The sequence below is a fragment of the Desmodus rotundus genome, chromosome 10 (assembly GCF_022682495.2).
Source record: "Desmodus rotundus isolate HL8 chromosome 10, HLdesRot8A.1, whole genome shotgun sequence".
NCBI classification, from domain to species: Eukaryota; Metazoa; Chordata; class Mammalia; order Chiroptera; family Phyllostomidae; genus Desmodus; species Desmodus rotundus.
The window spans coordinates 18,721,512-18,747,943 of record NC_071396.1 but is presented as its reverse complement, the minus strand read 5'-3'; the positions used below and the strand labels follow the sequence as shown (position 1 = coordinate 18,747,943).

General features: G+C 48.1%; 1 protein-coding gene across 1 annotated transcript in view; it reads left to right on the top strand.

The window, feature by feature from the left end:
- The window catches only part of ACTN2 (actinin alpha 2), a 67,237-nt gene extending 44,976 nt beyond the window's left edge, over positions 1-22,261 (top strand). Inside the window, exons 10-21 of the mRNA XM_024561870.4 lie at positions 381-611; positions 2,693-2,840; positions 4,233-4,383; positions 6,901-7,009; positions 10,055-10,195; positions 11,713-11,895; positions 14,012-14,146; positions 14,962-15,141; positions 15,697-15,843; positions 18,334-18,399; positions 19,453-19,611; positions 20,819-22,261. Coding sequence (XP_024417638.1) covers positions 381-611; positions 2,693-2,840; positions 4,233-4,383; positions 6,901-7,009; positions 10,055-10,195; positions 11,713-11,895; positions 14,012-14,146; positions 14,962-15,141; positions 15,697-15,843; positions 18,334-18,399; positions 19,453-19,611; positions 20,819-20,977 — 1,809 coding nt within the window. The 3' untranslated portion in view covers positions 20,978-22,261. The remainder of the gene's footprint in view (positions 1-380; positions 612-2,692; positions 2,841-4,232; positions 4,384-6,900; positions 7,010-10,054; positions 10,196-11,712; positions 11,896-14,011; positions 14,147-14,961; positions 15,142-15,696; positions 15,844-18,333; positions 18,400-19,452; positions 19,612-20,818) is intronic.
- The last annotated feature ends 4,171 nt before the right edge of the window (positions 22,262-26,432 follow it).

Genomic DNA, 26,432 nt, shown 5'->3' with positions numbered 1-26,432 from the left:
ATACTACATTTTGCCATGTCAGGTGATTTTTAATTTTATTTATTTTTTAATTTTTTTCGTTTAAAAGCTCCATCCAGCATTTGTCTGCTAATGTCTGGTCCCCGAGTTTCCTGTAAATGTCACACATTTGTAAAACATGACTCGTGCTGACTCTGAGTTCTCGACTGGTGTGTGGTGTCGCTGGGTGATCGCTGGTGGCCGTGGGCGGGACGCTGACCTGTCCATCCACGCTCAGAGGTGCCTTTCCTCTCCCTTCAGTGGGGCATCGCACTTCTGCAGTTGTAGGAACTTTGAGTTAATCCATCCCTAATTGTGAGGTCTTTTTTACGTGGGGACAGTTTGCTGGTGTGTTTAGCAGCACTTCTGTGTTTTGGGCACAGCTTTTGGAATGGATCCGCCGCACGATCCCCTGGCTGGAGAACAGGACCCCCGAGAAGACCATGCAGGCCATGCAGAAGAAGCTGGAGGACTTCCGGGACTACCGCCGCAAGCACAAGCCCCCAAAGGTGCAGGAGAAGTGCCAGCTGGAGATCAACTTCAACACGCTGCAGACCAAGCTGCGGATCAGCAACCGGCCTGCCTTCATGCCCTCTGAGGGCAAGATGGTGTCGGTGAGTAGCCTGGGCCTCTTCCCAGGGGCCGCTGAGGGGTCTCGGTTCAGGAGCAGAGCTTCGGCCCTGCAACCACTTCATTCTTGGTGTCTCCTCCCCACCGCCACGCAGCTCTGACCGCTCTCTGCGCTGGTGTGGTGCCTCCCAGGTGGCAGGCCCTTAAAAAACTCTGATGAACGGCCTCATCCTCTCCTCCCTCTGCATGCCTGGCCGAGTGTCCCTACCCGGTCTACCAGCACCTAGACCCAGTGGCCTCTGTTCCCTACTGTCACCTTCCCTGTTCCATCTTCCTCCCTCTACCAGGTCCCTTGCATTGGCACACAGAGACCTCTAGAACCCACCAAACAAGAAGTAAGGCCCCTGTGACTCCATGCCCCCATGGAGCATCCTATTGCTCAGCTGCCCTTCACAGTGGAACATCTAGAAAGAGTCCTTAAGAGACTGCTTTTTGGCCCTCCACCAACACCCCTCCCCTCCGGCCCCTCTGCTCTTTCCACTCTTCACGCCGCAGTCACCTGGCTTCTGTCCCCTCCCCTGAGACTGTTCTCACCCAAGTCAACAGCATCCATGTTGACCATCTGATCAAGAGTCACTTTGCTCTCTGTTCCCTGTAGCTGCGAGCCTGTTCACCATTGCCTCCTTCCTGAAACTCTTCTGCCCTTCAACTTTCTGTTTTCTTCCTCACCAACGGGTCCTTCTGTCGCTGCCCTAAGCTTGGCCTCCTCTGCCTGGCCCATGCACAGAGGTTCCTGGGTTCTGCTGGCCATGTCCACTGTCCTCAGGCCCCTGGGTGATCCTGCCAGGCCCATGGCTCTGAGTGCCACCCAGACACCTGTGCACCCAGATTTTAGTCTCCAACTCAGAACGCTCCAAGTTCTAGGTGCAGGGATCTGCGTGGATGTCTCAAAAGCACCTCAGACCTCATGCAGCCCAGAGTACCCCTCAGTGCTCTCTTTGTTAGTGAAGCCCCAGACCCTGGTGTCACTGCTGACCCCCTCTTTCTGAAATTGTTTTGCATCCAGTCCCTTACCCAGTCCCAGTGGCTCCACTTCCAGATCACATCTTAAATCTGTCCCCTTCTCTGCACTCGCCGTCACCCCCTGGCCAGGCCACCAGCCTCTCTCCTTGGACCCCACACTAACCTTCTCATGGCCTCTTCTTTCTCTTTTCCCCCTAAAATTCATGCTGCTCACAGCAACCACCACCATCTTCCTGAAATGTAAGTCGGAGTGTGTCTCCTTCCTTCTGAAATCCCTCCAGTGACTTCCCAGAATATTTAGAATAAGGTGAAGACTCATCCTTCTGGCCTCCAGATCCCGATGTGTTCAGCCCCCTCCCCTCCTGGCCGCCGTGCCGCTCACTCACCACACGAGCACATCCCCAAGGCCTTCAGCTTGCTCCTGGGGCCCCGAGCGCTCACTCCCCACTTCTGCCCCAAACTGGCTTTTCTGTCGCAAGGTCTCAGCTCAGAGGCCACCTCCCCAAATGGGAGGGCTCTTCTTTAAGTATCCTGCCCGAAGGACCTTCCCCCATGGGCTCTCAGCATCCCCCCGTCCTGTGTTGTTTTTCCATCACAGCGCATCACTGTCTGACACAGATGGGCTTAATCATTGACTGTCTTTCTCCACAGTCCATGTGAAGGCTGCACGGGGACAGGCACTTGCTGGGTGTCGTTCCTCTTACATTGAGTCTCTGGCTCGCACCCAGCGCGTGTGTGATGTCTAGGAGACAGCTGATGGCCACTGGCTGGCCAAGCCCGGTCACTGAGTCAGAGTGGTTGTGAACTGACTCACTCTGAGGTGTCCTCGTCTTCTGGCCAGAAAAGTAAAGCCCTGTTAGCTGCTGTCCACATCTGGAGAATTCTCGGGCATTTGTTCGCTCGTGAGGACAACTATGCCAGTTTTCAAAGGCCCTAGCGATAAGTAGACATTTAGAAGATGGTACATTTGAATGCTTATGGGGGGAAGGTGAGGAAAGGGAAAGAAAACAGGATGGCAGTGTCTACCGCGCAGTGGAGGGGTTCACAGGAGTGCCTGCGAGGCCAGAGTGTGACACCAGGCCTGGCCTGTCCTCACCCCCAGGACATCGCTGGGGCCTGGCAGAGGCTGGAGCAGGCGGAGAAGGGGTACGAGGAGTGGCTGCTGAACGAGATCCGGAGGCTGGAGCGCGTGGAGCACCTGGCTGAGAAGTTCCGGCAGAAGGCATCCACGCACGAGACCTGGGCCTACGGTGAGCAACCCAGCCCAGAGCCACAGGCGCAGTTACTCACTCCATCCTGACGTCGGGGACCCTGAAGGCAGGGGGTCCTCGCCTCTCCCCACTCTGCTCTCTTGTACTAAACCTCTTCTTTTCTAATTAAGCAGATAATGTACCTGTCGAAATGCCTTCTTCCCACACTTGCCTACGCAGGGCCTGGCCTCCTTCTGTCCCCGCACTTTCTTTACTTGGTTCTACAAGTATCTGTTCCTTCCTTAACTGTGGGTCAGACAGGCTGGCTTCTGCTGATAGGATGCTCATTAAATGCCACAAAGCAGCATAATTTCCTACTTAGAAAGTTGCTTGGAAAGGAAGAAGGCAGGTAGCACTGTCTACTCTTAGCGTGCCCACGCCACTCAGTCCCTCCTCCCTCCCGCAGCTCTGCTCAGTCCTGTTCCGCAGCCACGAACTGTGGTCCTGCCATGACCTGCGGGCTGCTGTTTGCTGCGCCAGACCCCTTCCTGTCGCAGAGCGGGAGGTGCCCTCATCCTGGGGCTCCCAGGCACCTGCTCAGAGTGTGACTGATGGGATTGCCCCCGAGACACTTACAGGCCCCAACCTGGAGCCCCAGCCTTGTCACCTGTCAGCTCTGTGCCTCTGAGGAGAGTCCTCACCTCTCAGTGCCTTGGTGTCCTCTTCACAGTGCCTCGGCGTCCTCTTCACAGTGGGCGTGACAGAAACCACGCACACCCCCCCACACACAGAGTTTGGAGGAAGATATAATGAGTTCACATTTATAAAGCATTTAAATCAGTCTCTGGCTCTTAGTGCTAGGCTGTCACTGTTAAATATGTGATCATTTGCTTTCTGTTTCTAGCTTTAAAGAATTAAATTCTTAAAGGTCACCAACCAGGGAAAGAATGCGTGTCTGTGTATAACCACAGCCGTTGCTTGATTTAAGAAATATTTGTGGGGAAATAGGTAGATGTTCAGAGAGGAACTGTCTAATTTATTGGGAAAGAAACTACAAACTACATTGACCACAGAAAGTAAAGCTTTCAAACAAAAAGAATTAGGGTGAGCAGACAGAGTTCAAGTGCGTTGCCTGACGAGTCCAGGTTACTGTGCGCTAACAATTACTAATGGAACTGAGGGGCACACTGGAGAATCACATCCTTGTCACCAGGACCATGAACAAGCAGATTTGTTATTAGGATGCTGCCCACTGGCTTCTCCTGTATTGGGAGACGTGGGCTTTCATCGGCCGCAGAGTGACGCCCGAACCCGGGTGCGATGCTGCTGCCTGTGTTCTGCCCAGCTCTCTGCCCTCTCTTCTCTGCGTTAACGGTCACTGAGAACTTGGCAGTCACCGAGAAGCTGCCGTGTGGCATCAGAGCGTTCTCACTCTTGTGACAAACTTTGCAGGCAAAGAACAGATCCTGCTGCAGAAAGACTATGAGTCGGCGTCGCTGACCGAGGTGCGGGCCCTGCTGAGGAAGCACGAGGCCTTCGAGAGCGACCTGGCAGCGCACCAGGACCGCGTGGAGCAGATCGCAGCCATCGCTCAGGAGCTCAAGTACGTGCAGCGGCGGATGCCTGCAGGCGTGGGACAGTGGAAGACTCCCGGGCCTGGCCTTCCTGTCCTGTGCGGAATTTAGGGAGAGTGAAACTGGATGAGTCTGGGATAGGATTCGTCCTGTTTTTCTAAAGGATGAACTGTTTTGGCTTTGGTTCTTTGGTGGTGGGGGATCCCTGTGTGCCTTGTCCTGCAGCACCCTGGCCCCAGCACAGGTAGTCCACCTGCAGGACCATGAGACGCAGCAGGGGTCCCAGAGCGCAGCTCGCACAGGTGGCCCACCAGGCCCCAGGCGCAGGTGGCGACCGCACTGCATGTCCAGAAACCGAAACAAAGAGAAATGGTGCCTCAGCTCTGAAGGAGGAGTCAGGGCAGCCCCACTTCTTCACCACCGACCAGTGCCCTCTGTGTGGGGTGCAGCCGGTGGCCATGGCCGCCTTCCAGGAGATGCTGCCCCGTGGTCTTTCCAAGTTTCTCTAAAGACCCTTGTCCCCTTTTGATAAATGCAAAATTTCATCCCTACTCCTTTCCCCTCGTCATAATCACTAGCAGTTTTGCAAATGTTAAAGCTTGTCACATAATGACAACATAAACATTTATTTCACTATGTTATATTTTAAAATTCCCATGCTCCTTACCCCTTCATTAGCAGATTTGTCCTATTTCAAGAGTTTTTTTAGCCCAAATAACCTCTTAGCAGTGTGCTGGTCGCCACATCTGTCTGCGCTGTAGCCCAACTTCTCCCGCCTCCTGCAGCGGGGTGTCTGGCTGCCTGTCGACACTCGCAAATGAAACGGGGGGTGAAAGAAACTCAAGCCATTCAGTGCTCTGCAATAGTTCTCATGAGTAGTTTGAGATGCTCTTAAGTGTTGCCCATAAAAGTTAAGTAGTGACTTTTAATCATTCTTATGATTCCGGGTATATCCAATGCCTATCTCTTCACAGAGTCAAGAGAAGAATCACATACAGAATTTAAGTCTGGGCTCCTCTTCACTTATTAATGACCCTGTCCCTTTTAACTTTCCTAACATAAGAACTCAAACTGTGTGTGCAGTTCTCAGAGTGCATATAAAATAGTGTGCCCCGCGGTGCAGGCCCCGACTCCTTGAAAGCAGGTATGTGTGGCACTAGCACATATGAGTGAAGAGAAGAGGGTGGAATGTTCACCCTAAATATAACCGCGAGCCCCGAGCATTGGGCCTCCATTACTCAACAGTGGGATTCCTGGGTTTTGTTTTGAAGTCTTTCTTCTCTTTAATGTCAACGTTTTGAAGAGCTGCAGCCTTTTCACTTCGCATTCAAGGCTGTGCAATGTGCTGGTGTGTTTGGTTATTTAGTTATAAAAATAAGCACAAGAATCTTAGTTCCTCTCAGTCAGTGACACGTACGTTGCTCATAAGAACCAAACGAGCTTTAATTCAGTGACAGGGAGCTTCTTAGCCACTGGAAGACCTCCAGGATCACAGCTGTATGCATCTCCTTTATCCAGTGACAGAAACAGTGACATTCAATAAGGACAAGTTAATATTATTTAAGAGGGGGAAAAAAACAAGTAACCAACAGCCATTGCCTGAATTTAAGGTTTTATTAAAACCAGTTAAGGTTTGTTAAGAACTAAATGTAAGCATCGAGACTGGGTATGGTAGGAGAAGGTGCCCTTGGCTGGGCTGCTTAGGAGGAGGAGTCTCCTGAAGATGCCTTTAAACTTCTGTGAGTCTTGCTTTGATCTTAACTAGAGGGTGTTTAAATTCTCTACAAAATTCAGTCTTTTTTATCCCTGGAGATACCAGGTTGACCTTCTAGTTGAAAATTTGCTTGAGTAGTGGATTCAAATAACTTCCCATTGCAAAGCTCCTGTTAGGATGTTTGGACGGGCTGGTGAGGAAGAGGAATCACTTAGCAAGAAATCTTGTTCTCACTGTCACACGGTGGCCTAAGACAACTTGGAACCTCTTTGTCCACGAGAGGAAGGGCTCTGTCCTGCCAGGCATTAGACATCCCTCCAGTGCCAGAGTCCCACAGCCCCTTCAGGGTGCTCATCTCGCTGTGACAGGTGAGGCCCAGTGCCCTTGAGAGGCACTAAGGACACATGGGTGCAAGCTGACACCTACGCCCCTTGACTCATTTTGACATTCCAGTTGCTGTGGCTTCGGCAGGGCCCGCAGGGCTGTCCTCAGGTCAGTAGTTGGCTTCACTTACTGGTACACTGCCACTTAAAATAATGCTCTCTGGGGGTCCGGCCAAGAAATCGGAGGGAGAATAATCAGCCTGAGGCATCAAAGAGACACCATTTATCTCTGTTTACAACCATTTTGACCAGCAAAGCTTTGCCAATTTTTCTCATGATTTGTCGGAATAGTGATCATGTTTGCAGTGGCGATGGTTAACAAAACGCTGAAATTCCTGCCAGTTCTCTCAGAGCCTTAAAAAATATATATGTGATCCATTTATTTGGACCCATGCTCATTCTTCCTGAAGTCAGCTGCGAAAGCCGATCTTTACTTTCGCTTCTGACAGTGAGCTGGACTACCATGATGCCGTGAACGTCAACGATCGCTGCCAGAAGATCTGTGACCAGTGGGACCGGCTGGGCACGCTGACACAGAAGAGGAGAGAGGCCCTGGAGGTGAGGTCTCCGAGCCACTGATGACGTGCGGCCTTTTTTTAAAAAAGTATTGATTTGAGAGAGAGAGAGAGAGACAAACATCAATTTGTTGTTCTACTTGTTCATGCAGTCATTGGTTGGTTCTCGTATTTGCCCTGACCAGGGATCAAACCCACAACGTTGGCGTATCGGGGAGATACTATAACCAATCAGCTACCTAGCCAGGATGACGTGAAACCTTTTAAAAGAGGCTTTTTTTTTTTTTTTTTTTTTTAAGAGAAAGAGGTGAAGGGAGAGAGAAAGAGAAGGAGAGAAACATCAATGTGTGGTTGCCTCTCCCAGGCACGTGCCCTGACAGGGAATTGAACCAGCGACCCCTTGGTTAACAGCCTGTGCTCAATCCACTGAGCCACACCAGCCAGGGCAAATAGAGGCTTTTTAAATTAAGTCACTGTTATTAATTTCTTGTTTTTCTGTGGCATTACATGTATAAAACAAAACAGATTATCCAGTGAAAGGAGCCTCTAAAGAGAGTATGAAAAGTAGGAAAAAAGAGGCAAATGAAGCTTCCAAGAAGTTGGAAGCTTTGTACTATAATTTATCCATATAGCAGTGCCCTGCACGTTTGAATTAAAAATCCAGGGGTCATGAGATTATGGTATAAACCAATTTTGTATCCAGTAGTAATGACAGTGACTTTCCAGAAGTCCTTACATAAGAGTAAATTGAGCTGTGACTGAGTCAAGGTCAGGAAGAACTTAACTCGAGATGTGCAAAGGGAAATGGCAACTAATGTTGGTGTAAGAAAAATAATAGGAAAAGAGTCAGGATGAATTGGCTTTACTCAAGTTTAGGACGTGCATAAACAGCAGGAAGTAGCTGGCGTTTAGCTGTACTGCAGTCCTCCCTCATACTCAGGGGATAAGACCAACACCCCCAGTGGAGGCGTTAAGCCGCAGACAATACTGCACCGTGTATATGTGGTTTTTCCTATTGATACATACCTGTGATAAAGCTTAATTTATAAATTAGGCCCAGTAGTAGAGTAACAACAACAATAATAAAATAGAACAGTTTTAACAATATACTATAACAAAAGTTATGTGAATGTGGTCTCTCTCTCTCTCAAAATATCTTACTGTCCTGTCTTTACCGTCTAGTGCTGGTGTGAGATGAGGGGCACTAAGTGACGCAGGTTAGGCTACTGCTGGCCTTCTGGAAATACCTCCGAAGGAGGGTCATCTGCTTTCCTTAGTCCTGGGCCTTCGAGCCACGTGGATGCTGGTGGTTGGGTGTCAGAGCAGAGGGTGTCCGTGGCTGGAGAAATGCAGTATTTTCAGGTAGTGATGGTCCGTGGGTAGCCGAAACCGCAGAAGGTGAAAGCACAGATAAGGGGGATGACTGTCTCTAATTATCTGTCACCATGAAGACTCAGATGATGTGCAGGAAAGAAGCAGTTTCCAGTTCCCTGAGACTTTTCACCCTAACTCTGGGGAAATTTTAAAATACATGATATCAGATGCCATCCTAGATGCCAAATGGCTGTTACGTGTCCACCTAGAGAAAGAAGTGTTGAGAGAGAGGAAGGGCCAGGCGTGTGACATGCATAGCTCATGTATTTTAGAAATGGAGGAAAAAATGAATGTGATAATGGATGACGTGTAGATACCGGGTACTTTCCCTGTTGTCTGCTCGCCATCCTCTCCGCCACACGACACAAGAGGTGCCTTGCTCTGGCCGGAAGCCCTGTGCTTTCGTTTGCCCGAAAGGCAAAGAAGAAGTCTGTGTTAAATGCCGAATGAGGACTGGAGAACATTAAGCTGTAGCTCCACCTGTCTTCATGAGGTGAGTGACTTTTGAGAAAGGCATCTTCTCTGCACAGTGTTGATGAAAACGAGGAAGCTGCCCCGACTTTTCTGTTACCCAGCATGGCTAGGGAGTCACCTCCTCTAACTTAAAAACCAGGTTACTATGTGCACTCTGGGGCTTCTCAGTTTTCAGAGAGGTGGCGTTTAGGGCCTCTGCTACAGGTGGGGAGGGAGACCCGAGTCAGGAGGCCTCCCTTCCCCACCTTGGTTCTCGTCTCACCACACGAGATGAATTCAAGCGAGAGACAAACACGTGTAGTGGAAATGAGGTGGCAAGTTTATTTCGGAAACACACAGGAGCACAAAGCTGCAAGCAGGCACCCAGCTAGTCTGAGTGCCCCACATGTGGAGGAAAGAAAGTTGTTAGTAAGTTTGTTAGAAGATAGTGAGTTTGTTCTATACACTTGAGCCGAGGCTTCAAGTGGGTAGTTAGCTAATGGAAGTATGCCGACTATTGGGGTTCAGGAGTTAATGTACCTCAGCTGGCTTCTAGGTGCCCCCCCTTCCCCCTTGGCAGTAATGTACAGCTACAAAGGCTTTCTCTCTCAGATAGTAAAGGCTCTTTGTCTTAGTTAGTGAAATTGTTACAGAAGCTCCTTTTCCCAGCATAGAATCTCAAGGACTATCCCCCCTTCCTGTATAATTCTTGCTGGTAATATTCCGGACACCCAGCCATCTTAGTAAGATTGTTACGGAAGCCCTTTTTCTTAGCGCCATCTCGAGGATTCTCCCCTCTCCCGGGCTGTTTTGCTTGTAGTGCTGGGACACCCAGCAGTCTTATCAAACCGAGCTCAGGACTGTTGAGTCAATTGCTGAGACATGACTTCCTTTTGCTTCCAGCCTCCTGTGTCAAATTCTTGGTTAGACTGGAATGGCCAGGGCTTGGCTTTATTTCCCCTTTGGCCACTCATTCCCAGCTCCCAGCTGCTACCTAACAGATCCCTCCAAGTACTTTCGAAACCAGGCTACTTCAGGGGTTATCAGACCCTTCTTTGATCGAGAAGACCCTTCAGAGACCTGCAGGGCTTAGCCTGACTGCTGGAACAGGGGCCGGTCTTGTGCGTAAACACGGTAATGATGAAAGCATTGTGAGGGACCACACGTCGGGTGATCGTGTATTGTTCTGGAATGCATGTACATTTTCAGATCATTTTTCTTGTTTCATCTCTGATTACGTTCGCTTCTGTTTAATCTTCAGAGAACTGAGAAATTGCTAGAAACCATCGACCAGCTTCACCTGGAGTTTGCCAAGAGAGCCGCTCCTTTCAACAACTGGATGGAAGGCGCCATGGAGGACCTGCAGGACATGTTCATCGTGCACAGCATCGAGGAGATCCAGGTGGGCCCAGTCCTCGCCGTCCGACCCGCATCAGTTTGTTTCATTTTTCTACCGAGAGAAATGTGATTAGAAAGCCCACGTTACCCGTTAGCTTTAAAATGTGCACTCCACCCTTTGCTGCCAAATTAACTGAATGAACATCAGTCAGATGATGGTGACTATATCTAAAAGGATCTGTCCTTTAGCAAAAATGTGGGATCCTTGAGCAAAATAGACATGAATGCTCTTGGAGCCATTCATGGCGAGTTATGAGTTTCCCAGCTACCGAGTTAATCACGACGCAGAATGTGTGCTCATGGACGTTTACTGAAGTCTGCTGAGTTTTGCCGGATGATAAACCATCCGCAACCACAAATCAGCACCTTCTGCCTCCCACAGTACAAATACTCTCCTTTTTCCTGCTGGACTTAAAAGCTGTAAAGGAGACTACTAAGTGGCCGTGTTAGGGGAGAGAGTTACTCTCCAATAGCCAGGACCCAATATATTTAAAGACCATTGTACAGTGAATTTGATGTGGAGTAGAATATAAAAATATAGTACTTTTAAATTGTTTTTTCTGTGAAATATAGATAGGTCATCAAAAAGGATGCAAATATAAAGGAGATACTGAAGACTGGGATTTGAACCCACTTCTCCCTAGAATGCAAGAGGCATTCTAGAAGGGTTTGCACCTGGGTGAAGGGGAAAGCAATTACTTTATTGGACATTGCTTTTGTCTTGTGGAGGAGGCTGTGATGGTGTGTCTTGCGTACACTCTGTCAGGGATCAACGACCTAAACTCATTTATGTTTGGAGTGAGTGAGGCTTCTAAGATGCCCGGGGAGCCATACTCAATGCCCGAAGTCATTTCTTTGTTCAGTGCAAGGTGCTGGCAGCTGGGCCGTGGCAGCACCTGAAGTGAATGTTACTTTGCACTAGAAGGTGGTCCACGTGCCATCCATGTGCCAGCTGAACGGAGGGGCTGCTGTCTCACAGATCAGGGCCAAACGCTCCATTTGGTAGATGGCAGTTTTATGAAGACTTAAGGGACAGACTTGGTTTCTGCAGCTTTTTTTTTTTTTTTTTTTTTTTGAGGAGTAAGAGATATACTTCCTAGTGGTCTCTAGGCATAAAGGCAGCAAATACTGGGTTATTTTGTTGGACTTTAAAGGTAAAACTGTCATTAGAAAGGGCAGCAAAGTTAAGTTCTCCTCAGTGGAGAGTAAGGCCTAAACAATAGCTGAGGGTTGAAAATAACAAAAGCAAGATTATTTTTAAGATTTTTTTTAAAAAAGAAAACATTGTTTTTTGAAGACTTTGTATTTATAGCCATCGATTAGTCATCCCGATACCTTTTGTTCCATTTCAAGGAACTTGACTTTTGTGCACAAAATAGCCTTTTGCAAAACATCCAGCACTTGTTTTCCTCCTGAGGTTGGTACAGTCACAGAGGCTTTTGTACACGTGCAGGCGGGAGCCTGGCAGACTGTGAGGTGCACGTAAGCGAGACTGGTTTCCCCTCTCGTGTCTCTGGCTAGAGCTTGATCACCGCCCACGAGCAGTTCAAGGCCACGCTGCCAGAGGCGGACGGTGAGCGGCAGTCCATCATGGCCATCCAGAACGAGGTGGAGAAGGTGATCCAGAGCTACAACATCAGGGTCAGCTCCAGTAACCCCTACAGCACCGTCACCATGGACGAGCTCCGGACCAAGTGGGAGAAGGTGGGTGGCAGGGGCCGGGTGCGGGGCTGGACCCTTCGTGCAGCCAAGGCTGAGGGCAGTCAAAAACCCAGGGGGTTAGAGTGACTGCCTGATTTTGCTTCATTTACCCCAAATCTCACAGACAAAATATGTTAAATTCTTATATTCCATTCAGCAATTTCTGTGGTTCGTGAGGAAAGGAGAGATGATTTTTCTTCCAGAAAGTCTTATAAATGTTGGCAAAATCCGTAAAGGTTATGATACTGATACCATAAGGGAAACCATTTTTAAATCCTCAGCTGAAAATTTGGGGGCATCATCTTGCCTGTAGTGTTTCATTAAAGAATTTTTAGAATATGGGGTAAACATGTCCCAAATGTGTGCGAATTTTCAATTCAGAAGAATTGCTTAGAACACTGCATCCGGGGAACTAAAGTACCCTCCTAACTTGCTGCCCTTTAAATTGTGGGAAACTGCCCTCAAACTCAGTGATAGCCCTGGCCGGCGTGACTCAGTTGGTTGGAGCATCATCCCGTAACCGAAAGGTTGAGGGTTTGATTCCTAGTCAGGGTACGTACCTAGGGTACAGGTTCAATCCCCAGTCCCGGCTCAGGTGTGTGTGACCCCCGAGTCTGGATGTATGATTCTCAGTCCAGGTACCAATCCCCCTGGTCCGGGCATGTACAGGAGGCAACCAATCAATGATTCTTTCTCACATTAATGTTTCACTCTCTCCCTCTGTCGCTAAGAGCAATGAAAAAAGAAATGTCCTCAGGTGAGGATTAAAAAAAAAATTCAGTGATAGTGTAAATGAGCTCATTTGAACCTGCTGTCTCATTGTTAAGAAAGATTCGTTTTCATGGCTAAGATTACAGCACAGTCATCTGTGGGCTCACACAGTCGTTAGGGAGTGAGTCCCACGGCCGTGAGGTGCTTGCTGTGAAAACACCCACAGTACTTATGTAGTTACAGGCAATGCAAAAGGGAAAACCAGGCGTCGGAAGGGGGCAGTGGGGAGTCACTGCACCCTGGAGCTTTCCACTCAGCCCCGGTCTTCCGACAGCCAAGAGAAAAGGGAGCATGTTCAGCTAGGTAGACTCCTTGAAAAAAGGGAAATACCATTTCTTCAAGGGAGACGAACTCTTCTCCATTCACTAAGTTATAAAGCAAATAGGCCGCAAGGGCGTCTGTGAAAGGGAAGTTGAACAATGTCTTCAGCAGCAGTTTTGCAGGATACACAAAAAGACTTCTGCAGCAGCTCTTTTGTCTGTTGATTCAGAGAGAATGGAGGATAGCATTGAAGCACACATCTCAGGGCGCGAGTGGATGGACACGAGGGGCAGGGGGGCGCAGTGCCTTCCTGTGCGCCGACGTCCCACAGGACTGAGCCAGGGTCCTTGGCTTGGTCTGTCTTGGACTCTTTCGCAGTCTGGGGAAGCCTGTGGATCCCTCCTGATGATAATATTTGTAAATTCAAATAAATACTCAAAGGTTTTGAGTATTTTGAGCAGAAAGAAGTTACATTAAACTATAGTCATTAAAATATGTTTTAAAGTTGGGATGGAGTAATGTATGTGCTTCTTAGTAACACATTGAAATCAAGATCTAAGGGCGGGTCTAAAGATGCTGAAGCAGCCGTGTTTCGAGAGGCAGGCGCTCACCAATGTTATATGAGAATGTCTGTGATTTCTATTGCAATGAAGTCACAGTATTGCTAAATCCCACTATGGACTTGCTGCCCACATTCATAATCCAAGGAAGTGCTAACTTTCAATTAGAGAGTGAAAATAAAGGTGCCCGTTTTCCATCACTCAAGTTCACAAATCCTGTGTACTCTGGACCCGGGCCAGCGGGGTGAGAGCTGCAGCTGAGAGGAATTTCAGTGTCCCCATCACAGATGTACCCAGCCTTAAGCAGGCACTGGGTGGCACTGGGTGGCAGTCAAAGCTAGAATGGACTGTCCCTTTAGTCCTAGAGTTGGGACTCCCACACTCCTTCCTCTCCTTCCCTCCCGCACCCTTCCCTCCCTGACCCTCACCATTGCCATCACCACCCTTTGGACCATTACCGTATCCTTTGGTCACCCCCATTGGAATAAAGCTGGCCTCTAACCCCTGTTGCCCTTGGGCCCTGACAGGTGAAGCAGCTCGTGCCCATCCGGGATCAGTCCCTGCAGGAGGAGCTGGCCCGCCAGCATGCCAACGAGCGCCTGCGCCGCCAGTTTGCTGCTCAGGCCAACGCCATCGGGCCCTGGATCCAGAACAAGATGGAGGTAGGTTGGAGCCCTCAGAGAATTTGCTGCAAGTTGGAAGTCAGTCCCAGAGCTGAGACGTAGCTGTGGTGCCTCTCGTGCCGTAGCTCTGGTTGTCCCCAGGCTTCTGCAGCCAGTGCTCCCGTGGGCATCACAGGGCATGCATGGCACACTCATGGGGACGGGGTTGTTCTTGCTGCCACCCATTCATTTTGGTATTAAAAACGATGATGGGGCTTTTTCTCAGCTTAACCTCCGCAGGACCTGGGCTGGTCAGCCATTCCCCCCAAGGAGGAAGGACACGTGAAGGGTCATAAACACTTTGCATTTTCGGAACTTTAAGTAAGGCAGAGTGATCTTTGAACAGCACTGCTTTCTGGGTCCGTTTTACCACCAGGAACAGCCGGGAGACGTGCAGTGGCGCACTTCTTTTTCTCCCAACTTCCCCTTTGGTGATAAAGCGTTAACTTCTGAGAGGAGCACATCAGAAGCTGGAAGGAATCCTTTCACCTGAGGGTGCGCCCTCGTCCAACCAGCGTGGCAGCTGCTGGCGTGGCTGATCCTGCAACTCTGCAGACAGGAGCCTCCTTCTCTGCACCCAGACTGGGGCAGCCCATTTCTTACTCCTCTTGCTTTGTTGTTCTTGACCCTAGTTGATTTTTCCCCTCATTTGCTAGATGGACTAGAACTAGAGTAGTTCTGTTCTGTGGCACTTTCCTGTTTCTCACTTCATCTGAGATAGTGAAGCAACATTGGCTGCTGCTGGCCTCGCGTCCAGAGCAGAGTGGGCGTGCCGACCCCCACTCACCTGTGTCTCCCCCTGTGCTTTGCATCAGGAGATTGCCCGGAGCTCCATCCAGATCACAGCGTCCCTGGAGGACCAGATGAATCAGCTGAAGCAGTACGAGCACAACATCATCAACTACAAGAACAACATCGACAAGCTCGAGGGAGACCACCAGCTCATCCAGGAGGCCCTGGTCTTTGACAACAGGCACACGAACTACACCATGGAGGTACCGTCACCACGCATGCCTGTGCCGCTGTTCCTGCTTGTGACCATCTCACTTGGGGTGTTTTTCCCACACCTGTCTCGTTTGACCCTGTTAAGTTCTGCAGGTGTGGAGGGTAGGGATCTTTCCATCACCACTTGGGAAAAGGCTTGTGAGCTACAATAAGCACTACATAATGGTATCATCAGCAACATCATCACAACAGGAAGTCATTGCACAGCTTCAGAGAGATTATCAGAAATCACGTGTCTGCCAGTTTGACCCAGCTTGATCTCCCTGGGAGCCAGAGGGTATAACCAAGGGCCTCTCCTGCTACTTTGGAAATGGAAAGATATTTCTAGTGACAGAGAGACTGAGAGCATTGTATATTTTGTTTACAAAGTGTCAATTGTCACTGTTAGAATCCTGGCCTTGCTTCTGAGTATTTCTCACTGCAGAATTTTGCAAAAAGTGGAGTGAAACAGTGTAGAAAGTCTGTAGTAAGTCCTACATATCTGCCTTTGGGCAAGATTGACGTGCTGGGAGCCCCTGTTGCTGATGGTTCCTTTCTCCCGGTAGCACATTCGTGTTGGATGGGAGCTGCTGCTGACGACCATCGCCAGAACCATCAACGAGGTGGAGACGCAGATCCTCACAAGAGACGCCAAGGGCATCACCCAGGAGCAGATGAACGAGTTCAGAGCCTCCTTCAACCACTTTGACCGGGTACGTCCCCCTCGAGTTCTTTGAAATGCAGTCCTGGGGACATTCAGATACATTTAAGATAATATCCATGCTATTAGCTTAAGTCTTAATGCCTCAGGAAGGTTACAGGGACGGGGGATGATTAACATCAAAGGGAAATAGTCATGGCAGTGGAGTGTGCTAAGCTCTGATGTTGCCTGGGCGACAGACGTCCAGGATTGTGTGCTGTTGTGCGCAGGGGACCCCGTAAATCCCTTTGTACTTGGCAGCAAAGCTAGTGAACGTTCTAAGTGAACGTTTACCCTTAACAAAATGAGGTTGTTGGATTTAGCTCACTTAATACAAACCTCTAAGGTGGTTTTCCTAAGTAACTATTTAGGTAAGGTACATGATAGAAATATAACCTGTTTTTGTGACACATGAAACTTAATTTTCTTTTTAATTAACAAAGCCAACTCTTGAAATGTTTTAAGGAAAACGCACCAACAAAATGGTGATCATTTATAAAATGTTAAGTGTACTTTGATTTCAATATTGAGTAACGCCAATTACTTATAAGAAAATTCCCAGTTTGGTTATCATAAAGGCCATATTCCATTTGTTAAAGATATGAAAAATAGGACATGCCATCACTTTGTTTGGGACCCTGCTAATGATTTACAAATATCAGGAAATGGTTAAGATGCTTGTGGGCAGGCCCAGCCAAAGGCAGGCCCATGAGAGATTCCCAAACAGTAGACTTCTGATCGGGGGCTGAGGCCTGAATAAAGAATCCCGGGTGGATGTAGAGATGGAAGTTGGCCTGGTTTCGGCTTCTTAGTGTGGAAACATGCCCTGACTTCATTCGTTGACGTTCAGGTTTCCGTGGTCGGAAATAATTCATCCTTGTTCCTGCACAGACCCACCTGGGCTTGTTGGACAGCTCTCGCTCATTTGGCCCTGTCACATTAGAAACGCATCTTTATGTGAATCCAAGATAATGAGACTGCTCTTTGCAACAAAAGTCCGAGGAGGCTGATGCAGAACCTTCCAAGCTGGAACATTTGTTTGAATGAAATGTTAAGCGTTACGTGTCTTGGAGGGAAACAGAGTTTGCTGGAAGTCGTGGGGAGAGGTGTCAGGGACACAATCCACTTCACTTGCTCTTCTCATTAAAAAGGAGAGACAGGAATAGCAGAGGCCCAACCCTGTGGCCTGCAGGCATGTTGCTGGGGCTGTAGAGAGGAGGTATGGTAGGTCTAAGGTGCTGGCTTCAGTGGTGGGTAAGAGGGGCTGCGGGGGTGGGGGAGGGGAGAGAAAGTGAGCAGAGGGTCAGGTGTGAGGGAAGAGGAATGTGAACTTCCCAACTGAGAGATAGGAGTGCTGGGAATGAAGAGAAGAGAACAGACAGATCAGTTACCACAGAAAGCTAACAATTTAATGACAGGTTGCTGAGGGCAAGGGAAAAGTTAAAAATGACCTGGAAACTCTGAGCCTTGAGAACACAAGAAAAGGGTGCTGCTGAATTGGAGGTGCCCTGCTGAGTGAGGCATCCCGTTCTGGACTTCAGGGCTGAAAGCTAACGGTCGTCTCTGGCAAGAGAAGGTCTGGAGAGCAAGAATAGAGAGGCCCAGATCCCAGGGAATTAACCCCGCAGAAAGGAGGCAGGAGAGCCGGAGAAGGAACCCTGAGAGGGAGGGAGACGGTGGGGAGGGAAGAGTGTCCACCGTGGGGAGCATTGCTTTGAAGATGCTGCAGAGAGGAACACGGGTGACTGAGGACTGATCACAGAGGTGTGAGAACAGACATTCACAGAAAAAGGAACCTCTGATGTGAGCTTTGGGGACTATGAAAATACCAGAAAAGAACCTCTACTTACTAATTTGGCTTGGCCAATAATAAAAGTGTTTTCTTATCTTTAGTTTTATATTTGGTGCTAGCACCTTAACTGTCCTCTCAAAACCCTCAAGGAAGTCTTCAGTGCAGCCTGTGCTCCGCATCGCACCCAGGGCTTGGGTGGACACCTGTGTCACTAGAACCTGGGCCTCCGTGTGTCCTGCCTGGCCTTCGCTCCACTGGGAGTGCCGTCGTCCACTCGGCCTCTCTGTGAGCTGCTCTGTGTAGACCTTCACAGGATCAGGGCTAAGGCCAAGTTTGCCACACGGAGGGGCCGCTCCATCGCGGTCTAGGACCTGAGAGTGGTGTGGGATATGCTCTGTCATCAGTGGGTGGCAGTTGTCAGCTCCTGACTAGGTCATGGTCCATAGCACTGGGTATGGCCTTCCATTGCTTTCTGGAATGCGTGGTCTTTTTTCTTTCCAGTCTGTTGCCCACCTCCCTTCTCCCTTCTTAAGAATTCATTTTGTAACATCTCTGTGCTGGCTCCGGTCTTCCTGTAAGTTAGTGGTGACCTTCACAATCTCTTGGCAAAGCTCCAGGTGTCCCCTGTCTCACCAGGTTTTGTCCCCTGGATCAAGTACAGTTGCTCGTTTGCCTCTAAGTCTCAGCTTGTCTGTTTATATTTGTTGGCAGAGGAAGAATGGCCTGATGGATCACGAGGATTTCAGAGCCTGCCTGATTTCCATGGGCTATGATTTGGTAAGGCAGAAGTGGGAATTTCACTAAGGTTGGATATTCTATTGAACTTGGATTTTTTACAGGAGGTGGTTGCCATAAAGGACAGTTAGCACATTTGGGATTGGTCCGTTGTCACTGAATAGGATAATATTTTTGAAGGTTGATTGCTTCTATATAAAGTAACTTCACAGAACTAGAACATACATTTTTATTTAGTAATTGATCAGATTTTTTAAATTGATTTTGGAGGAAGGGAGGAAGAGAAACATCAATTTGTTGTTCCACTTATTGATGCCTTCATTGGTTGATTCTTGTATATGCCCTGACTGGGGATTGAACCTGCAGCCTTGGCGTATCAGGACAATGCTCTAAGCAACTGAGTTACCTGGCCAGGGCAGTCAGATATTTTTTAGTGAAAGAAGAGAACATAAGCTTTCCTGATGATTTTTAACAGCTTTATTGAGATGTAATTCACATGCTATCCAGTTCACCCATTTAAAGTGTACCTACCTGCAGTGGCTTATAGTATCCTGATGATTTTTAAGTGGTATTTCCTCTAATATTTTATAAGGTTAAGAGGTTTTAGTAATAAGCCACTAAGGAAGTCTTACATTTCCCTGTGGGCTCCCATGGTACCACTCACCTCACTTCTCTGTTACCCACTAATGTGTATTTTCAACATGAGCTGCCTCTCAGGCCTTGAAAATAAAAGTCATGAGAGCCATCTTCTGAACTGTCTTTTATTTAGCATGTTGCTCTTCTCTGTTGTCTAGAAAGGGCCCAGCTCACTCCCTGAATTCTTCTTCTTCTGTTCAGGCCTGGGGGACAGTGGGTCCCAGGGCAGAAGAAGTCTGACATTCAGGAGCTTCTGGCTTGCAGCCAGAGCAGTTGTTACAGCCACTGGATGGAGAACCTAGGTCACTCTGGGAATTGTTGCAAGGACTGAAGGAGAAGCAGGAATACTTACATTCTTACACACGAAGGAACTTGCAGGCCTTAGGGAGGAGTGGGAGAATAGCTCTGTCTGTTGTTGTGAGCTCTTGAAGTAAATGTTTCTTTGAAACCTTGCCACAGGGTGAGGCCGAATTTGCCCGCATCATGACCCTGGTGGATCCCAACGGACAGGGGACCGTCACCTTCCAGTCCTTCATCGACTTTATGACCAGAGAGACGGCCGACACCGACACGGCGGAGCAGGTCATCGCCTCCTTCCGCATCCTGGCATCCGATAAGGTCTGAACGAACAGGTTTTCCTCTGCGCTTGCACCAGCCCACTGCATTCTTGTAATGAGAACAGGAACAGCACTGCACGTAAAACCCATTCAACGCCAGTGCCTGTTGCTCCGCAGCAGCACTGAACCCAGAAAGCCTCAGGGAAACAGTGGTGGTTTGCCCAGACCAGAAAAACACAGACATTCTCCCGAAATTTGAGCTTGGGCCTCACAGTGAGTTTATGGGAGGAACCAAGAGTGTGTATTTTATAGTTTTTTTGTGTGTGTTTTACTGGTTCCACCCCATTTTGCATTCTGAGTTGGTAGATAAGACTCAGAAGAAACAACACAATTCAGACGTTAGGGAACCGGGACCTTCTCTTAAGGATCAATGGCCCCAACCTTGTGCCCACACAACTGGAGCCGTCCAGTGGTTAAAAAGTTGGCAAGCTTTTCGTTACATATAGTCTGGAAATTAACTAGTTTAATTGCAAGTCTAGAATTTTTGTATCATCCTCCACACAAAAAACATCTCAGCAGCTATAAATTTAGTTTCGGGTATTTGATTATTTTACCCAGTGTTTTGGGTGAGACCAAAAGGAAGGTGGGTAATAGAACACATTAGCAGGGCCATGCTATTCCTTTATACCATCAGTGAAGGTAAAGTATCATAAAATCAGGAATGTTTATTTCAAAATGAATCCTTTTTCATGGGGAGGAGGTGAAGGGGAGACAGCCCACCTGACCTAGGAGGTAATAAGCCATGGCTCATGGAAGCCCCCAAAACCCTTTTATAAATCACAGTATGATATTTGCTATTCATTTATTGTGACTCTTACCAGCCAGTCTGTTTTACCAGAATTATCCTATTTCCTGTTGGACATGTGACATTTTTTTTAAAAGGCTCCATTTTTGAATGCCAGTTTTATTTTATTTTAGAGAGAGGTTTTCTCCATTGCAGCCTGTTTCTCGTATTTTAGTAAGCCCAGCAGGAAACGGCTCTCCTTTCTAGCGCACAAGTCACACACGTCACACGCCGCCCGCGCGTGGGGTCCCAGTATTCACCCCTCCCGCCCTCCGCGGCGGCTCGGGGTGAGGAAGCTGGGTGCGCGGCTAGCCCCCAGTGCTTCCCACACCCGACGCCCCCGCGTGGCAGCAGCGGTGGTAGCAGCAGCAGCAGGCCGCTGCAGGCTTCCCCGCGACTGACCAGCAAACCCCGTCTCTTGCAGCCCTACATCCTGGCAGAGGAGCTGCGGCGCGAGCTGCCCCCGGACCAGGCGCAGTACTGCCTGAGCCGCATGCCCGCCTACAAGGGCCCGGGAGCGGTGCCCGGCGCGCTGGACTACGCCGCCTTCTCCTCGGCGCTCTACGGAGAGAGCGACCTGTGAGCCATCGCCGCCAGCCCGGCCCCGCCCCCGGCCCCGCCCACGTAGTGGAAACTGACACGCCCCGTTAGGTGAAGGGAGAGGCTAACCCGCTCAGTAACGGCCAGCGACGTAACACCGCAGTTCAGTTTCTACGGCTTAGGACGCAGTGTGCTTCATAAATAGGATTCTTTATTTCTGAATTGTTAGCTACATGCAATGAAATAGCGTTTTTTGTTTGTTTCTTTGATAAAGCAAATTACTTGCGGTATAAAATTAGGAGGATCTAGGGACAGACAGGAGAAAGTACAAGATGGAAAATTCCAAAATACCCAAGATTTAAGACCAGGAAAAAATATTGGTAAATAAATGTTTGCTATCTTTAAAAATATTCTTGTATCTAATATAAGATTATCACCAGGGAAATATGTTTGGGGTATCAGTGTTTTATTTCCTTGCTTATCCAAAGATTAGCAATATTTAAGTATAAATGGTACTATTGTCTCTTTAGCTGAATTTAATATTGTGAGGTGGAACTTCCAGGGAATAGAACCAGACTATCCAAAATATCTTCAGTACTTAAAAAGTTTAAGTAGAGACTGTAGTCGACTCTTCGTTGTTTAGGAGTATGCAGTCCAGTTAGTGGATTTCGATGCCTTATTTATCCTCTAGAGATCTCAGGAAACACAGCAGTCAGTCTGATGGCCAGAGAGGAAGACGGAATCACTAGGTAAAACGAGTTTTTTAAAATTAAGGATTGATTTCAGGTTTCTGTGCTTTTCCTAGAGCTTGTTAGTACAGGTTCTCAAGAAATGACTGTAGGTAAGTGCTCTGTTTGGAAATAAACAGGTGTTTGCAGTAATAGTTCCTAACAGGAGGCTGGTCTGAAACCAACACCCTGATTGATCAATCATTCACCAGGCCGAACTTTATGCCTTTGGTTTTCTTACCTGGAGAAGGAGTTAGTAGGGAAGGACTTATTCTTAGCAGCAGCAGAGATGAGTTCTTGAATTGCAGAACCTTTACATATCTTGGGCAGATTCATTTTGTGTAGTAGGAATGACTAGATGCTTCTGCCAGCACTGGGTGCGTGGCACTGCTGTGTTTGCATGCCGATCGGACCAGCGCTGCGCCTGGCATTGTCCACACCCGAAGCCCGTGGCAGAGGATGCCACACGTGCTCCCAGCGTTGTCTGACCTCTCGGACGTGCGTTCCAGTGCTTGAGCTGCCAAGTGCTACGACTCCCCTTTCTGTTGTTTCTGTCTTGTCAACAGCTTGTGGAGAATAAAGCAGGAATTCTGTTTCTATCTGAGTCCTCAATGATCAGGAAATGGATTGTAAACAAACAAAAACAGTTGCAAGCAGCAATTCAAGTGTTACTAGAAAAGCAGCAATGTGCTTGTTACTCACAGTCCTGTTTTCTCAGATTTTTATGGATTTCCATCAGTAGCTGGAAGTGTGATATTTTCCATTCATTACTGTCAGAGAACTTCATACTTTTACTACATTGGCCCATTTAGAACCTTCAACCTTTATAATTTTCACTTAATTTGCTTTGTTTTATTAAGTATTTGGTAGTTAGAAAATTCCTGAAATACCCAAGTCATTATGTTTAATGCCGAACACTTTGGGGGATGTTTAGAGGAAATCTGGCTCCCTGTCTTCTTCACGCAGGTGCTATATTCCAGCCATAGACATTAAGGAAAAACTGGGAAGTCGTTCTTTCTTTGAGGCCACTGGGGGGACTTGCGGTGTTTTAGGATGGGGACAGGTAGCTCACTTACCTAAAGTTTTAATTTCTTTACAATATTCAGGCAAGAGAATAGATCAGTACTGTCTGCTAATAAAGGAAAAAAGGAGATAAACTCTGAACAACACGTAATGAACATGTTTATACTCTCATTTTAGAAGTTATTTTTATTTCTGAAGCTGAATTATCAATTAAACTTAATTTGTAAAAGAAAAAGAATCCATGCTTATTTTGTCAAAGAATAACCAGTTTCTTTGGTTAACCACACACTTCCTCACTTAAATTTTCCATCATATTTAAAGACTCTCATTCCGGTTAGTATTTGCCTTCCTTAAAGAATTAGAGACTGGCTTGTCGGGTCGGGGTGAATTGGGGGCGAGGAGTGAAGGTTGACTGAGTTAGAGGTGAGTAATGAATGAGCTAGGAAGGAATGGGTTAGGAAGGACTTTTTAACCCAGGAGATCATAATCCCCAGCAGGTATTTAAAAAATACCTGTGCCTATGGAGCCTTAGCCTGAATTTATGTTGCGGAGGTCTGAGTTAAGACCTGGACATTTGTATTATTTTAGAGCTCCATGGAGAATTCTCATAACCCTCAGTGGAAAACCACTAGATCAGACATAAAGGAAAGGGTCATTAGTAATCAAAAGTATAAAAGAATTAGAGAGGCTCTCCCTGGACAGGCTAGTAGGACATGAATGGACAGGCAAATGCTGGCGCCATCTAGTCCATCACGGAGAAATGCCTGGCAGTGACTTGGTCTTAGATGATGAGTACATGTGGCTTGGTCTCTTTCCTGCTGTGTCCCCAGTTCTGTGTGCTCGTGAAATAAGAAGTCAGACATGAGCTCCCTGCAGCCTTGAAGTGAAAGCAGACAAACCTAAATGACACCATGTCAGAAACTTGTATTTTAAGAAGTTGCTAATTGTTACCAAGATGACAAATGTACCCAGTTTCCCGTATTATTTGACAAGAAGGTGTCGAATGTGCTCAGCTGTCCACAAGCTTTCTCACGTGCCCAGGTAGCCCACGCAGTGACCGCCCTGTCCATCTGAGGCGCTTTTGTATTTTAGGTGGGAGCACAGAAAAGAGGATTTTTTTTCCCGTTTGGATTCATTAATTAATAACTTAATACTTAACTGACAAATGTCATTCTTCTTAAGGTGGGGGCTGGAGCTGTTGAGACTTGTCAGTGAGAAGCCCCCACCAAGGATCCCCAGAGCCTGAAAGTCTGTCCCTGTTGTCCCCCCCAGCGGGGCAGGCTTCCCTAGGGCACACAAAATGCTCAGGGCTGGGGGGTCCTCCAGGCCGCCCCGCAAGTCCTTATGTGTGGCTGGGGCTTCCTAGAAGCCAACGTGGCAGGTGTGCTGATAAATGCGATGGGTGTTTATAAGGCCAGCTACCAGGGGTGGAGAAAGCTTCTCCATTTAAGTACAGGGGTGGGCAAAAGGAGGCTTACAGTTGTTTGTATGAAAAAGACAGGTTATGATTATAACAACCTGATTAACTCAAAAGAATGGCACAGTGGCATTGTGCCCTTAGGTACAATCTCCTAAATGCTCAAATTGCTGGCCTTCGATATTTACACAAATAAATGACATGATGATGATGATACAAGAATAAACTTTTGTCTGTTCACAGCTGTACACCTACTTTTGCCCACCCCTGCAGTAGTTGTAGAGGGAAAAAGAACTTTTATTGTTCAGTATGAACAATAAAATGGTATTATGGTCCACACTTAATTCTATTATTTTGAGATGACCTGAGTGATCCCTGGCAAAAACCAAGAGTGGCCACCCTTGCCAGAACTGCCTTCCCTGTGGGCTGTGTACTTTCTGCAGTCCCTTTTGAGCGCTCACAGAGCTAAAAAAAAAAAAAAAAGTCCCTGCTCTGGAATTTGCAGGGCCTCTCCCTGAAGCATTGCCAGGAACATTTCCGTCCCAGACTGGGTTTTCTCAGCATGTTCCACACCTGTGTATCAACTGCAGATGCCTATCAGCTTTACCAAAGATGCTTTTAAAAATTCCTGCTGAGCCTTAGCTGGTGTGGCTCAGTGGATTGAGTGCTGGCTTGTGAACCAAAGGGTCGCCAGTTTGATTCCCAATCAGGACACATGCCTGGGTTGTGGGCCAGGTTCCCAGTGGGGGTTGCGCAAGAGCCAACCACACATTGCTGTTTCTCTCCCTCTCTTTCTCCCTCCCTTCCCCTCTCTCTAGAAACAAATATATAAAAATCTTAAAAAAGAAATTCCCAATGACCCACCCCAGACCACTCCGATCGGTCTTTGGTTAGCGGTGGTTAGCGGTGGAGGTACGGAAGGTGTGTGGGGGAGGCTGAGAACCACTGCTCCAGGTCAATTGAAACATCTCTACCCTCAGGCCTCTGTGCTCTGCTGTGTGACTGACCAATGGGAGGTGCCAACAAATATGAGGAAATGTCTTTACATCAGCGAGTGCCAGCAGGGAACCTGCCTTCTGCCCGGCTGGCCGCAGTTCTTACGTGCATCTCATACTCAGCATTCCCTGAGCAGTGTTATTCCCAGAATGTCATCCTTTCTTCCAGTCATTTCTAATGTTTCAGATGTTGGGGTGGTCGCCCTCCTCCGAGTCTGTTCCTCCTTTGTGAGGCCTTCCCTCCCCACCCCCCCCAGGCTTAATCTCCTCTACTTGTGCAGCTTGTCCCTGTCACTGCCCTGAGCACCCCACACACTGCCCAGGGGTGCTGCTTTGCTGGTCAGCCTCCCCTGCTCACCCAGGGCAGGCATGTGTGTCACCCCTGTGTCCTTTAGCACAGGACCCACACGTGGCAGGTAGTAAACACTGGAAGGACAGTGATGTGTGTCTGTGTGAGTTTGAGTAGTACTGAGTAGTGCCCACAGGAATGGGAAAAGGTGGGAATCATCATGCCAGCGGCTGGCCAGAGACAGGAGGGAAGGGATTCAAACTTATGTGTGACTGAGGGGAGTGGTCTTCCAGTGGGAGCACCTGTGCACGGGAAGATGTCCAAGTGCTTCGTAGAAATGGATGCTTCCAGTGCATTTCTAGATCTTCGACCTCCATGCGTGCTCCTTCCTATTATCATGGGTTCTCCGCTGCCACTTCGCTTGTATAAGCATCCTTCTCCCACTTTTCAAAAGAAAAGCCCACTCTCCACCCATTCTAAATCTCAAAAAAGGTGCGCTGACCTAGGGTGTAAAACTCACCCAGGCACCAGAGACACCATCTGAAATAGTTCTTATTTGGGGGAATGCTTAATGAAGGCACCACACTCCCACCCTCAACTTTCTAACTTTCCCCATATTAATTCATTGTTCTGCTGAAGGTGAACTGTGACATGTTGACCCTGGTCAGGACATTCTGAAATCAGATGTGTGGCTTATAAAGTATTGGGGTGGCAGCGAAGCCAGGCCTCACTTCCTGACCTCCTTCTCCATTCCTTGATTATTGGCCAAAGAAAGAATTGCCCATGAGGAAAGTTAGAGACAGAGTCAGAGCTTCAACAGTATGAACCATCTGGATTGCTTTTCGACAGGTATTGAAACAATTAAATCACATCATGTATTACACAGTCTTTTCAACCACTCTCATGAACAAAGCTGATTAGAAGGGCACCACTGAATAAGCAAAGCAGCCCACACCAGGGCAGGAATGCTTTCTGAGACTGTAACAGGGGGTCTGGTCAGATCGCTGGGGAGCAGGGGAACACCGATCCCACACTTGACAGGCTGT